The sequence below is a fragment of the Anarrhichthys ocellatus genome, unplaced genomic scaffold (assembly GCF_004355925.1).
Source record: "Anarrhichthys ocellatus isolate YVR2014 unplaced genomic scaffold, GSC_Weel_1.0 scaffold1, whole genome shotgun sequence".
Taxonomy (NCBI): Eukaryota; Metazoa; Chordata; class Actinopteri; order Perciformes; family Anarhichadidae; genus Anarrhichthys; species Anarrhichthys ocellatus.
The window spans coordinates 11,881,459-11,896,775 of NW_022280031.1; the positions used below are offsets into that span (position 1 = coordinate 11,881,459).

At 42.1% G+C, this 15,317-nt stretch overlaps 1 protein-coding gene across 20 annotated transcripts in view; it reads left to right on the forward strand.

Annotated features, from left to right (window-relative positions):
• Positions 1-15,317, forward strand: part of cast (calpastatin) — a 38,102-nt gene that overhangs the window by 10,552 nt on the left and 12,233 nt on the right. For 6 of the 20 annotated variants that reach the window (XM_031868236.1, XM_031868405.1, XM_031868319.1 and 3 more), the window contains exons 2-5: positions 11,709-11,777; positions 13,527-13,658; positions 13,979-14,089; positions 14,895-15,026. In XM_031868236.1, the coding sequence (XP_031724096.1) occupies positions 11,709-11,777; positions 13,527-13,658; positions 13,979-14,089; positions 14,895-15,026 (444 nt within the window). Of the gene's footprint in view, positions 1-758; positions 2,891-11,708; positions 11,778-13,526; positions 13,659-13,978; positions 14,090-14,894; positions 15,027-15,317 lie in introns of those variants that run through there. The other 14 variants (XM_031869527.1, XM_031869601.1, XM_031869440.1 and 11 more) reach the window with 8 other exon arrangements.

A 15,317-nucleotide genomic window follows, 5' to 3' on the forward strand; every position in this document is an offset into this window, starting at 1 on the left:
GCTTCACTGGTTCGGTGAGCTGCGCAGCGATAAATCTTCCGTATGGCAGCGGGAATTCTTCAGAAGTTATGGGAATTTTCTTCCTTACGACCGGCAAATGTCGACTTGAATAGAAAGAGAGCGGGCGTAGAAGTTATCGTTCTCTTCCTCTGAAGATTCTGTGAATCCTCCTTCTGCAGGTTAAAGTTCAATTAAAGTCAGGCTGTTGAACTGCCAGGCAGGCCCAATTCCTTTGTCTCAACCACATGGTGAAGTCCCAACAGAATGCAGCTGTCAAAATGATCCTTGTTCTGATGCTCATGTGTGTTCTCAGGGTTGGATCTGGTGATAGACGGTCAGTGCACAGTTCACCGGCCAGCTGTGATATCTTCTGATCACCTAATCTATGATTGAATGCACCATTAGTCAATAACCTGCACATTTTTATAATGCATTACCACACAAAGATATGGCACCCTGAACAAAAATGAATAAAGATATTCAAGTCTCAACAAGCTGATCTTCATGCAGTAGTGGCTGCCCACACAATGGGAGAAACACATTGGACAACAACACTGGTGTTTGCTCACTTATGCTCAACAGCGATGCAAAGAATGTGTGATGAGTGCTAAAGCGCTTCTTCGGTGAGTGTTTTTGTGTCGACTATAGCAAGAAATACCAAACAAATAAAAAACAAAAGTTATTAAAAGAAATATATGTATTCAATTTGAAAAATATATATATATAAAAAAAACACACACACATAGATATAAAACAAATAGGCAAAAAATGTAATCTTTCAGAACTTCTTGTTCTCACCTGTCTCTGTATCTATCTATATCTTCCAGTTTTCAATGTGAAAGTTTTTTTACTGTGATCTCTTTCCAGCAAAAGTATACAACACCAGTCCTGTGGTTTCCCACAGACTTAGTTTAAGAACCATGAGGCATTACGACCTCCCACTTAGAGTTTTCCTGTGAGCTCCTAGAAACAGAAGTTCAGATTAGAACCCCCCTGATTGGCCAATCCCTCTGGATGGGAGTGTTCGTGGTCTGCTTCAGCTCATTCGTTGTCAACAAAGATAAGTGTTACCAGGGGTTACCAAGTAAGGCATTTGGATCCAGTATGAGCGTGCATAAAACACAGAGTCAAAGACACAAAGGCAGAGGGCGGAGCTGTTAGACGAGATTTATTTTGATAGGTCCCAAAACAGACACAAGTATTTCTGCCAGGGATGTGCCAGAAATAGTGCAACAAGCGGAGGAGATTTACCTACTTGTCCTTTTTGAAAGATATTTTTCGACAAAAAGAATAAAGTCAGAGGAATTTAGAAACAAGCGTTCCTCTCGCGAAGATGATACCAAAAACACATCATGCCATGCTCATTTCTGAGCTCTGTGTATCTTTATTCAAGGTGATAGGCCATCCTTGCCTTGGCAGAAATGCTACCGATGCTTTTTTTCTTTTTTTACAGTAGCTAGAGTTTTGGGTAATATAAACAATAAATGTTTTGCCAAATTCTTTGCTAAACACACAGCAAATGACACCAAAGAACACTGTATTTAGTTTTTCGTTTTGTCTTTGTTTATTTGCCTTAAAAAGCATTTGACAGCCGAGTGCGGTTTTACTAATCATGGCTGAAAATATAGATTTTGTTCATAAATAACACATTGTTCCTTTGCTTTGCATTTGCTTCACATGGACATGCAGTATTAAAGTGCAGAGTCAAAATACATGTGCCCCACATACAGTACATGCCAGTCTTGTGTACATTCAGCATAACGCAACAGACCGATATACGTTGACACAGCAGTTTCCGATGTCATTCATACAATCCTCCATTCATTTTCATCCAAGTGCTATGAGTATTTTGCACACATGGGGGTGCTGTTCTCCAAAGTCCTTTTAACATGTTTGACATGTTTTGTGGTGAGGAGAGCTTTATCTGAGAAATAGTGAAACGTCTTTAAGCGGTCCAAACGATCAACTAATCAATGCTGAAGGTGTGCGTGTGCTTAGAGGGGAAAGGTTGCACGGCGATGTTTTTTCTCTAAACTTCTAACTTTTGGCTGCTGTCCAGGAGCTGTTTCCTGTCCGTTCTGTTGTCCAGGGACTACTTTGAAGAGCTGTGAAGGCCTGAGAGAACATGCCTGAGCTTGTATTGGTGGTCACTTCGTTTATGGTGTCTTAAGTCCAATTGTGTCTTTCTTAAATTTACAGTTTTTCTTTTTCTCTGCTCTGGCTATCTTCGGGGGTTTGGTCTGGACTACATGTGATCCCCCTCCCTCTCTTCTTGTCTTTGCAACCACACACACACTGTCTCAGTTGTTCCAGTGGCTCTGCACTCTAGATTCTTAAGCAGTGAGTCTCTCAGACACACCCAGACTCTGCCAACAGCACTGCTGCAGAAAATTGACTTCTACCTCTTCACTGCTTCATTCCTCAACTCTGCCTCGACGATAACTGCTCCTGCAAATATCTTGATCTAGGCCACCGTGTCTGTTATCAAACTGCAACATCCCTCCTCTCAAAACCCGCCCTGACCCAGCCCAAAGTTTAAAGCAGATTTATTTATTTTTCCTGGCAGGCAGCGCGCATTGGGCGGGTCTTTTTGTGTCCGACTGTCCAATCTGACTGAGCCTGCTCTGCTGCTTTGTGGCTGAGGAGGTGGAGCCAGAGCAGCACAGGCTTGTTGTGCTGTTTCCATGAAGGCGGAGCAGCAAGTTTTTCACCAGCTGGGCGTGTGCGTGTGTCTTTATGTGTGTTTACATGTGTGTGCGTGTTTGTTTGCATGCGTGTCTGCTTGACATAAAGGGTTTCCGCACCGGGAATTTAAGGCGAACCAGCCTCAAGAGAGCATCTTGGTAGTATACACAGCAGCATAGGAAACATACTCACAATCAAACTTATGGTACGTATATCTGGACAGCATTTCCTCTCTCTTTTGTAAATGTCTGTGTGTGTGGCAGGGCTTCCTGTCTGACTGATCGCTGTCGAGTCCTTTTGACGACTGTGGCATTTAACAGCCGTTTGTGGTGATCCAAGTTTGCTTTTTTTTTCGCCAGTCAAGTCAAGTAAAGTTGGCAGAAGGCTGAAGACTACTGTGTTCGTGTTACCGGTACTTTTATGGACCCCGAGAGCAGTAGTCGTCAAGGAAACAAGTAAATAATGAACTGAGGGATAATGCACTAATATGTGATGATAATTAATATTTCATCAGGGTCTAACAACAGCTCCTAATGTGGCTTCAAACAATGTTCTCTAACAGTATCCAGACTTCTGTAAGCCAGGGTTTGTTGCTTACTGTGTATATAAAACAAGTATGAGTGAGACTGCGCATGATGGACAAATATAGAACAGTGAAATAGATCAACGCTTGTGATTCTCCTCTCGGTTTTCAGTTGCAACATGTTAGATTGAAGTAAAAGGCTGACAAACAAACCAAAAAATACCAGAGAGAAGAAACATATCGCTCAGAATGAAGTACAGTTTGTACAAACGAGTATCTGAAACCAGTACGGTGCTGTACGTGCCATTGTGTTTTTCCTCTTGGCTCCCTTTGATGGGACTGTCGTGCATTAACAGTACAATGTCAGCATAGGTAGCCCATTAGAGTAGGTTTGACTAATGACATCACTCTTGAGTTTACCCAGCTGTCTGTTTGCTCTCAATCTTCCCCACTTGCATTAATGTCCATCCTCATGCAGGTCTGCACTGAACCTTCAGTCGGACAACAGCAGTTGTCTTCCTCTGTACATTTACAAGTCTGCTCCACATCCTTTCCTTATTACACTGACCGGACATTTCCACCTCTGAGCCGAGGTGATCCGCGTGATCACCGCTGACCATTTAGACAAGTTGCCGCTGAAGTCGTAGCATAAGCTTAAGGAGCTGCTTCCAGCCGCATTCACATGTGCGTGTCAGTTGTTTGGCGGGTGGGGCCCAGCATTAGTCATGAGTTTTCATTACAGGCACACAAGCCACTGCTTCAATGGCTGTTCTTGGGTAATCCCTGGATATACGGCATTGTTTCTTCGCTTCTGACAGAACAAAAACATTGTGAGTTACAGTTGTGTGAAAAAGTGTTTGCCCCCTTCCTGATTTCTTATTTTTTGGCATGTTTGTCACACTTAAATGTTTCAGATCATCAAACAAATTTAAATATTAGACAAAGATAATACAAGTAAACACAAAATGCAGTTTTTAAATGAAGGTTTTTATTATTAAGGGGGAAAAAAAATCCAAACCTACATGGCCCTGTGTGAAAAAGTGATTGCCCCCTAAACCTAATAACTGGTTGGGCCACCCTTAGCAGCGACAACTGCAATCAAGCGTTTGCGATAACTGGCAATGAGTCTTTTACAGCGCTGTAGAGGAATTTTGGCCCACTCATCTTATGCAGAATTGTTGTAATTCAGCCACATTGGAGGGTTTTCGAGCATGAACCGCCTTTTTAAGGTCATGCCACAGCATCTCAATCGGATTCAGGTCGGGACTTTGACTAGGCCACTCCAAAGTCTTCATTTTGTTTTTCTTAAGCCATTCAGAGGTGGACTTGCTGGTGTGTTTTGGATCATTGTCCTGCTGCAGAACCCAAGTGCGCTTCAGCTTGAGGTCACGAACAGATGGCCGGACATTCTCCTTCAGGATTTTTTGGTAGACAGCAGAATTCATGGTTCCATTTACCACAGCAAGTCTTCCAGGTCCTGAAGCAGCAAAACAGCCCCAGACCATCACACTACCACGACCATATTTTACTGTTGGTATGATGTTCCTTTTATGAAATGCCGTGTTACTTTTACGCCAGATGTAATGGGACATACACCTTCCAAAAAGTTCAACTTTTGTCTCGTCAGTCCACAGAGTATTTTCCCAAAAGTCTTGGGGATCATCAAGATGTTTTCTGGCAAAACTGAGACGAGCCTTTATGTTCTTTTTGCTCAGCAGTGGTTTTCGTCTTGGAACTCTGCCATGCAGGCCATTTTTGCCCGGTCTCTTTCTTATGGTGGAGTCATGAACACTGACCTTAATTGAGGCAAGTGAGGCCTGCAGTTCTTTGGATGTTGTTCTGGGGTCTTTTGTGACCTCTTGGATGAGTCGTCGCTGTGCTCTTGGGGTAATTTTGGTCGGCCGGCCACTCCTGGGAAGGTTCACCACTGTTCCATGTTTTCGCCATTTGTGGATAATGGCTCTCACTGTGGTTCGCTGGAGTCCTAAAGCTTTAGAAATGGCTTTGTAACCTTTTCCAGACTGATAGATCTCAATTACTTTGTTTCTCATTTGTTCCTGAATTTCTTTGGATTGCAGCATGATGTCTAGCTTTTGAGGATCTTTTGGTCTACCTCACTTTGTCAGGCAGGTCCTATTTAAGTGATTTCTTGATTGAGAACAGGTGTGGCAGTAATCAGGCCTGGGTGTGGCTAGAGAAATTGAATTCAATCACTTTTTCACACAGGGCCATGTAGGTTTTGATTTTTTTTCCCCCTTAATAATAAAAACCTTCATTTAAAAACTGCATTTTGTGTTTACTTGTGTTATCTTTGTCTAATATTTAAATTTGTTTGATGATCTGAAACATTTAAGTGTGACAAACATGCCAAAAAATAACAAATCAGGAAGGGAGCAAACACTTTTTCACACAACTGTATGTGCGTCACGCAGCGAGTAGATCCAGGACGGTGTGAGGTTGATCGTATGTGCCCGGCAGTGTACCCATCTAAAACAGGACCAGGACTCGCACAGCAAACCTCGAGCACATCGACAGTTTCCGTCTGAGATGATGTTTCAAACTGACTGGGTGCCAGTTTGAAATGAGCAGGGGTCTCAAATGGCACTCTTCTGCCATCACCTACGCTCTAAAATCTTGTGTCTATTTTGATGGCACTCGCCACATCTCTCCCAGAATGACCATGATGTTCATATCGGTGTCCTGTTCACAACGACGTCAGTCAGTGTTGTCCTCACAGTTTACTGCTAAAGTAGCTAACGCTCTGTGACTCTGTCTATTTGCATGCAGCAGAGTGTGTTGAGTGCATGTGTGTGTCAGGTGTCTTACCACAGGAGATATTCTCAAGCACCACCCTGAGTGCCCTCCAATAAAGTGGGCTTTGATTTGTCAGATTTTCTTTAAAAAGGTGCCTGTGTGGCCTCTCGGCTTATGGTGAACAGGTTCCTGCTGCTATGACAATACCAGCACAGTTTGCTGTGTTGGTATTGAGTCAGAGTCACAGTTAAAACAAATGACACCTTGCTGCTTCATTGTTGGTCTGTATGAGCCTCTAACCTGGTGACTTGTTATGGCATTGATTGAGAATATATATCGAGCTCTCTGTGCATCTATGTTTGAATGTATTCAGATCTATCACAGTGTTTAAGTTTATAACTTCACTGATTCACAGTCTATTTGTCTGTCAGCTGTGAGCTTCTCTATAACAGCTGTTTACTTGTCCCTTTATAAAACAGATACATGGCAACTATCGGCCCCTTCACTTACCTCGACAAAATGTCTACCAGGTACAGCTGCGTGAAATGTCTACCGTCTGCACACTTTTATTTTGTCTGTGTACAGGGCTGGACAGAATAACATGAACACCTCATTATACTGTGTGACAAAGTGACAACGCGATCGACAGTATTGAATTAATTGTCTCGATGTCAACGGAAATGTAATCGCCTCATAAAGGTAGAATTTGCTGCAGGATTGTAAGTTGTTCCTGTTACTTTGTCCACCCCATGTATGGCCTCATCTTTGCTGTGTATGCAAAAGTCAAAATCACATACTACTTTAGATCAGTTTCTGTTCCCCAATGTGGGTTCTTTGGTTTTTGTGGTGAGCTAATGATGATTATAAATGCTAAATGATTTTCTGTCGAAATTCAAAGGTCAGTTCGTATTTGTTAATATAATTATTAACTAAATTTGACCCCTTTTTTGATTTCATCACAACATCATGTTTATTTTATCCGATTTACCAACGTACGCTACAGCAAGCAGTGCAGCTACTGCATGGCTAGGCCTCTTTGGTGGTTATCAAACCTCATCACTTTCCTGGTACAAACCTAAATGTGTCAGTAGAAGCAAGGGTCAAAAAACAGCAAGTAGAGAAAACATATATTGATTTATTGGAGAGTTTTCTTGTGTTGTTTACTTCTGTGATCTAATTTTCCTTTTATTTAAATGAAAATGTTTTATTTAGTGCTTGTTTGTTTTGATACATCATTTAACATTTGATAAGAACTTTGGCTTCTTTAGTTCAATGAAAACAGGTTATTATGGGAAAGCAAATCCCTCAAATTAAGGTAGCCGTTTTGTTATCTGTACCTAAATTCAGATATTGCATCGGCAACTGATTCCTACCCTTTGCTCTTTGGAGCTGTCGTTGTGAAATAGTAATGAAACATTTTTTCTGTTGTTGCTAGAATATGGAGTTCATATGTTACCGTGAATAGAAACCACAGAATAGATACTCATTCACTTCAGACTATAGGTAGAAAACTCGAGGAACATGTTTCGGCTTTTCTGGAAAATCAAAAACTCTGCAAAACATAATGTTACAGAGCAGCAGTAACATAATGTGTAAGGCATGTGCAAAAAGCTGCATGTGTTTGTGTTGTGTCGGTGGATATACAGTCTGTTATCTATAAGCAGAGAGCAGTCCGCATGAGGAATGTAAGAATGCTGCCGTTTCGAGTCACAGCAGACAGAAAGCTTGATAAGCGTCTGGGTGGGTCTCAGGGGACCTCAGAGAGTTTACCTTTCGACATACACCTGAAACTCATCGACGAGTTAAGGAGTAGATAATAAATGCTTAACTAAAACACAATCCACAATATAATGTTTTTGCTTGTTGTTACCCATGATAATAACCTGTAGTCTTCATTGTCTTGTGAGAAAAGGCCCTAATTTAAGAATGCCAGCAAGATGATATGACCTTATATTTCAGTCCAGGGAAGAGAACAAAGTGCTTCACTCTTTGGCATGTTAATGCGTTATTGATCATTTTATTTATCATAATCCAATACTGACAAATTGTCTTGTAAACATGCTATGTAGGGCCCCTCCTGTCAGTGCATTGTTTCCCTTAATGGATTCTGAATGAAATGAGCAGCCTGTTTGTTTGCCTGATGGAAAAGTATCTGGGCGGTTCACTGTATGTGCTGCCTAACCTGTCTTTGTTAACTTGCATGTGTCAAACACAGTGAAGGCAGGGCTGATGGGTGACTTATGCAATGGTTCTGATGTCAGACCGAGCCTCGAGGGGAGACTCTTTTGTTAGTGTACGGAGTCACAGCATAGATCTCCTCACTGATGTGGATGCTAATGGACGTGGATGCTAACTTGTGTATAGTAATGTGTTTGATCTGCCCTCTAGGAAGTGAGCATAACTTATTGAATACGTATGAGGGGGTCAAAGAGCAAAAAGCGCTGTCACATTGAGATCACCAGATAAACGCACTCCTTCATGGTTTTTGTGTTGAACTTTTTGGACTGCTTTATTGTGACTAAAAGACAAATTAGTCACCAAATCTTCTTGCCCAACTTCCTTTAATTTCAACAGACACATTTAGAATATGTGGCGAGTTCCACATTTAGTTCGGATATGGTCTTTGAGAGCTTTGGGTTTGCCATTATGTGCAAGTCTGTAAGGGAAAGTATAGAGCACGGTTATGATGTCATTCGTTTGCTCACTGAGACAAGATGCGTTTTGTTTCCGATGAGACATCATGTTTTAGACAAGAAGGTGACACACTGCAGTGACCACAATCCCTTTCATCAAATTAAATTACTTTTCATTGTAACCTCGCTAAAACCCCCCGTTTCCAATCTTTATGCTAAGCTAAGCTAACCAGCTGTGGCTTCATATTTACCGTGTAGACATGAGAGTGGTATCAATCATCTCATCTAACTCATAACAAGAAAGTGATTAGGAAAGCAGAATTTCCTAAAATGTCGCGCTATTACTTCAAATCACATCGATAAAGAGGCTTTTTATAGAAACGCATGTTTATATAATCAATATCAAGCTAGGGTGGGTTATGTATGTTTTATTATAGTTTTTGAAATTCTTAGGTCAGTCACACAATGAATTCTCTGACCAAAAACAAACAAACTGGTATCTGTGGCTGTCGCAGGCCTGGCTGCCTGTCTACCTAACTACCTGCTGACCTAATCACACTCGGCATGTGCACTCATTTTGCGTCACCGGAGTTTTCCACCAGCTGCTAGCGTGACACCTGCGAGTACAAACAAACAACCATTTTGGTGTTACATTTTGGCTCTTCCTTTCTTGGCATTCCACACATGCTGACATCACTGATTACTGACTCCCCATGTTTGTTTAATTTATGAATTCTTTAAATAAATGTGATTATCTATTACTTTTGTCTTTGGAGGGAGGCCTGAAGGAACAGCTGTCAGTGTTGCCGACTTAGCTACTTTCTTGCTGGATTTAGGGACTTTCGGAGCTAGTGCTGCGAGCTGCTTTCATCGGAAAAGAGTTGTCAACACTGGGCTGGGTTTTTCGGTTGGAAGATTTCTAAAAACCCTTGCTGGTTTCTCCAAAGTTACCTGCCTCAGCTTTAATGTATTGATACCGAAATGCAGGCTAGTTACCACCAGTATCAAAATGTGAGCATTACCCAGGACTATTGTGATCACAGTGTTCCAATGAGGGACTTTCAAACTTCAGCACAATTCAAAACATTTCTAACATTAGTCTCATAATTTTGTAATAAAAAATATCTTAGCTGGTGGATTTCTGTGTCACGTGCAAGTTCAACCTGCAGAATACATATGATGCATCATGCATTACCACCCAGCATGCAGCTCAACTCTGATTCCTTTTTTCAGTTGTTAAAGATTTTTTTGTGGGTCACCTAGCTACAATCAACATGTCCTGCAGTAAGAGGAGCAACATGACTTCCCCTGTGTCGGGGGGGGGGGGGGGCCTGGCTGCTTGTGACCTTTGTCCCACTTCCCCTCTTGAGACATTATGTTAGACTCTTCTAAAAGTCAGTTAATTCATAATTATTTATAAACAGAAAAATATGTCAGGAGAGGAAAAAGGAAGTAGTATACGACAGGTAAGGGGTTAATATTATTTACTTTCATCATCTCAATGGTTTTAACACTCTTACAACTAAATGCATCATTGTAAAATGTCTAAAGGTAAGAAAACATATTTTGTTTCAAGAAACATTTGAGCCACAAACTGTCCTATAGTTGAGTAAACACACAAACCCTGAGCAGGGTTGTGACCTTATACCACCAGCGTGTGAGGCGATCACTGACTGAGATGCAATCATTTCAACATTAGAAGTCTCAGATTGTGGATGGCTGAGGGTAGTGCAATTCACGATGCTCTCTGTGTCTCTTCCCGTTTGTTGTTCATCTGTGTTTCCGTTCACTCACTGTAGTCATTCACATACATGCAGCCTTTACCCTCCATCCTGCCAGCTCAGTGTAACTGTTAAACACAGCTGGCTTGACAGGTTAACTCACTCAGAGGCTTACGGATGCGTTCACAGGTATATGACAATGATAATTGCTCGACATAGTTTTTTTGTCACAGAACCCTATGGCACCATTCAAGAATACTGTAAATAATACATTTGTAATAAGCAAGCCCACACAATGATGTGTAGCATGTACAGTAAGTTACAGGATGTTTTACAGTGCAGTGACAAATATCCAAATCTCACAACCTTGGATAATTCACATGAACAGACGGAAAAGCAGAGTAACTGGCTTGGTTAGCTTTCCAAAGATACAACACTGCACAATGCATTGGGTTGGACTGTTGTCAGTTTCACACCACCTGAAAGAACTGGGCTGGGCCCTGAAGCATACTGGGCTCCACCTGGAGACCGATGCATGTCTCCAAAATATTGAACGACATGCACGGCTGCTTTCAAAAAGGAGTTTACTTAGTACACTCTTTGTGTACATTTTAAAAATACATTACATTCAGTTACCCTTCCGAGCAGAGCACACTTGAGAGTAGTTTGTTTAGGATTTAACTTCATTATTCCTACTGCTTGTTAAATAACTTTTATAACTGAACAGAAAAGTGCATCAGCTACAGAAACTCCAACCTCATCAAGAGGAAATGTCACATCTCTGCATCACTGACATCATTTCCTAGTGGCCATGTGAGGACATTTGGTGGCGCGCAGACATCCCTGCCATGTACGTGTATGTGTGGGAAATGGCTGCATTTGATTGGCCCAGCAAAGGGCCGTCGTCGTTGGGTGTCTTTGAAGACTGATGTGAATTATCGCTGTGTTAATTTCACACTGTGCGACGTCGGCTGAAGACCAACTTGTGAATCTTACTTTTTTTTCGCAACTGTTGTCGGTCGCTGGGGTGACCGCAGCTGTCAAACAACAGTCACACCCTTCAGTCTGGAATGTAGGGCTTGGATCAACCACCGCTGACAGCAGCATGAGGGATGGATTTGTGGGCAGTGTGATAGATCTGAACCTCAGTCCTTTCCCGTCCTTCTCTTTAAAGATGCAGAAACTGTGATGAAAGGTGTTTCAGCGTGTTTTCCCTCTTCATCCGCAAATTACCTACGATGGAATATTTTGCTTTTCAACAGCTGTTGGCTATTGTGAAACCGAGACGTTGCTCTGTGTGAATCTTGAATTGATTTTGATGGTTTCATGTTAGATTTTTCATTGTACGTAATGCGTAACGTTTCTCTTTGTCTCTCTCTCTTTTCTCTCCAGTCGCAGCCTAGCCAGGCCACACCCAAACCGGCAGCTCAGGCCTCCACTGTGAAACCTGCACTGTTCGAGGTATCAAACATTCCTCCTTTGCCCTTCAACCTCATCTTGCCCCGCCTCTCTGAACAAAGGACGTTGACAAATGTGTTTCTACAATCAGTGGATTGTTGTCTGACCTCTGACCTGCTCATTACCTGGACTATGTGTAGTATTGTGACTTTCTTTCCCTCCCCAGCTTCATGTTTTTACTAGTTTTAAGTAGAGCGAGGTAATAGGTTTAGCTGCTTCCTCAGAGCAGTAGCACACATAAAACGGAACATTCAAGCACAAGAGAGGTTACACCTAGTTTCCCCACTGGGACCCAGTTTAACTCTTTGATGCTGCTCTCAAACAATGCATCAAAGTGGTTTTCCCCTCAGGTTCAGTTTCATGTGTTGTTGTTGGAGTCATTTTCCCATGTTAGTTCTGAAATGTTCGTTTGAATAGAACTTTAGGAAGCGGACATGCTAAAGTACTCTACCTGTAAGTTCACCAGGAACTCAGGAATGGTGACTATAAAACAACTATTCTGTGATACATTTTTGCATGTTTTTAGGATCCGAGTTCTTTTTAACATATCAGCATGATGTCTGTTGCTGGAAAACTGTATTAAGTATTAGATATAAGCTGCATTTTATCTGTCCAGAGCAGTTCATGGAAGACAACAACAGGGTGACCAGGGTCAAAACTGAAAATCTATTTATGACTAGTTTGTGTCTTCAACGTCATTGTGGCTGTACAACACGGGGCTTTCACTGAGTCCATTGCTGAACTGCCTTTGAGTATTCAAAGTCAGACAGTGTTTTGACAGGACAACTCGGCCTTCAACAACTGGGCTTTGTCATCCTCTATTTTGGTGCCCGGCTTGTAGAGAAAAGCTTTGGTGGGATAGTTGAACTTTCAAAGTTGTGGCTGTGTGCAGAAAGGGGCTGCACCAGTATTTTAAAATAGTATAATGTGAGACATTGTCATGTTTTAAACTTACCAATTTATTTATAGACTCAGCTTGTATTACTCAGCCATTAACCTTTAGCTTTAAGAGACTCTTGTTAGCAGCTGACCTTGTTGCCCCTTTTCATACCGCTCAGGTGATTTTGACAGAGTGGGGCACAGTTGCTCGTTCATCAGTGGCAGTAGTTCAATGTACAGTCTGGGGATCCATTAGTCTGACTTGTTCAGTCCCGATACCGATGGCAATACCCGGGCTACCAATACCAGTGTCTAACTAATAAGCTGTATGCCTCAGTTTGTGGAAGTGACTGGGATCATTCTTTTATTTGTAAGATGATGTCAGACTTGACTTAAACATTCCCACTTCCGATTTTGACAGGAAGTTAAACGTCAAAGTATCAGAGCTATTCCTTGTTGCTGAAAAGCAAAAAGTCAATTTCCAAAACCACTAAATCCTACATTTCCTTCCTTCCTACCTGCAAACACCCACTTATTTCAAACAGAAATCCCCTGGCTTTTAACACAGTCTTTGAGTTATACATTTGTAGTGTACAAGCCCCCGTCATGTTAATGTCATCAGGATCATTTTCTTAGCTCCCTCCAGAGCCACAGAAGACATTCTACATCTGTTATCACAGGCTGAGTGGTACAAGTAAACTAACATGTGTGTGTAAAATCTGTGGATCGCCACTTTAAAAAACTGATTTAATTTAGTCATGGAACAGTAAATACATCAACAACTGCCACACACAAGCATATTTGGTCAATGCAAGCTTCCAATGAGCTCTAATAGAGGACATAATCGACTTTTCCTCACCCGGTGCGTTGCAGAAGGCATCATCAGGATCCGCCATGGCTACAAAGCCTGAGGTGTTTACCGCAGCAGCAGGCGGAGCCACACAAAGTGGCGTCACAGCAGGAGGAAGTGCTTCAATTGGGAACGCAGAAAAAGCCAAACCAGAGGTAGACGGACTCTGGATGCCTAATAAAAGTGGAAGGGGGCTTTTGGCTGTTTGGTGTGACGTAACTTGAACCACTGCTTCCCTCGACACTCTGAGCATGCGTTCGTCGTGACGCAGCTCGCCTCCCTTCTTCACCGGCTTCATCTTGTTTTCATCTTTGCAAAACATTGTGTACCTCCTCTGTATGCGGTGGCTCTCTGGCTCGGCCACCCAAACATCTTGACCTTTCAGAAGCTTGCTGTATCACATTAATGAACCTTCATGTCATCCCGCTCATGTCATCTTTCTCATGACTTTTAACACGTGCGCCTTGGTTTCTAGACTAACACTGCGCCGACAGCTGCTACTGTTATTGACATGTCGTCAGCTGGGGCTACCTTTGTTGACATGACATCAGCTGGGCCGAGGGGCTTTCCTAAAGAGATGTCAAAGGTAACAGTGTTCTCTTGTCGAAAGCGCTGCTCAGCGGTTTTCCTTGATATTCACATTACTGCTGATCATTTTACTGAAATTTTGATTGATTTTCTAGCAACCGAGCAGCATGCAAGCACTTGAGTATTCGATGAGCCTTACTTTTTATTGAGGCCGTGTTGCTGTCAGGTTGTAATGTCTTGTGATAAGAGGCATGTACTTGTGGGAAACTCCAACATACACAATGTGTGTGTCAGCTGCCCAAGAGCAGCCTTTCTGAATTCACATGATCTTTTCCACCACATTTTGCTTATCGTTACAGTATTTCTCTTTTGGATTTATTTTAGGTTTTTAGATTTAATTTTCTAATTGCATAACTGGTGAAGCTGCTAAGCAGCCGACTCTAACATTTTTAGATACAGTATGAGGGCTTCATGAACACACCAAACATCCTCTGCTTGCTTGCTCAAGGCTCTTGTTAGCAGCCTGGGAGGCAGAAAATCACTTTACTGGGTTTGTAAAATGGTCAGCAGTACTGTAAAATATACAAAGCTTTGTTTTTCACTTGGTTAAAGAAGACTAATTTAACAACTACACTGATCAGTGGTCAGATTATTCTCACACATTCGAAACATGTATTCTTGCTCTAGTTGAACTGCAGTGGCAGATCTCACCAGAGATCATTGTGAATTGTCTCCTGCTCTGCTTTCACAAAAACTGCTAAGATATTGTCCACATCTCTTGTCAATATGTTTACTGGATTTAGAAGCGCTGTGAATCTCTCATCCTTGTGTTTTTGACTAATTATTTGGCTACATGTTCGTAGACTGCTGCTGTCTCCCAAATCAAAGCCTCAGCCACAGTTCCTTCTGCTGCTGCTGGAGTGGCTGCAGCCGCTGGCATCGCAGCGGCCACTGCTGTGACCAAACCTAAAGAGTCGCCCAAAGGCACAGCCAAGGTAGATTCGACTACTACGGGCTTCTCGGACTCTTTATGATGACTCCCTCGAGGTGTACTTTTCGAGGCTTTCTTTCTTCAACATCTTTCTTTGAGTCTTTTTCTGACTTTCTTTACCTGAGAAACCTCAGATTCTTGCTTTGAACATGGCTCGCTTTGGGAGTTTCTTTTCTACTTTGGCGTTGACCAGTCGGGAAAGTCACTGTTGTTCTTTACTCTACAACCCTTTGCTCAGCATTCCTACGCTTGTTATTGTATTTGCAAATGGTGAGCACCCGTCCACTTGCAACAC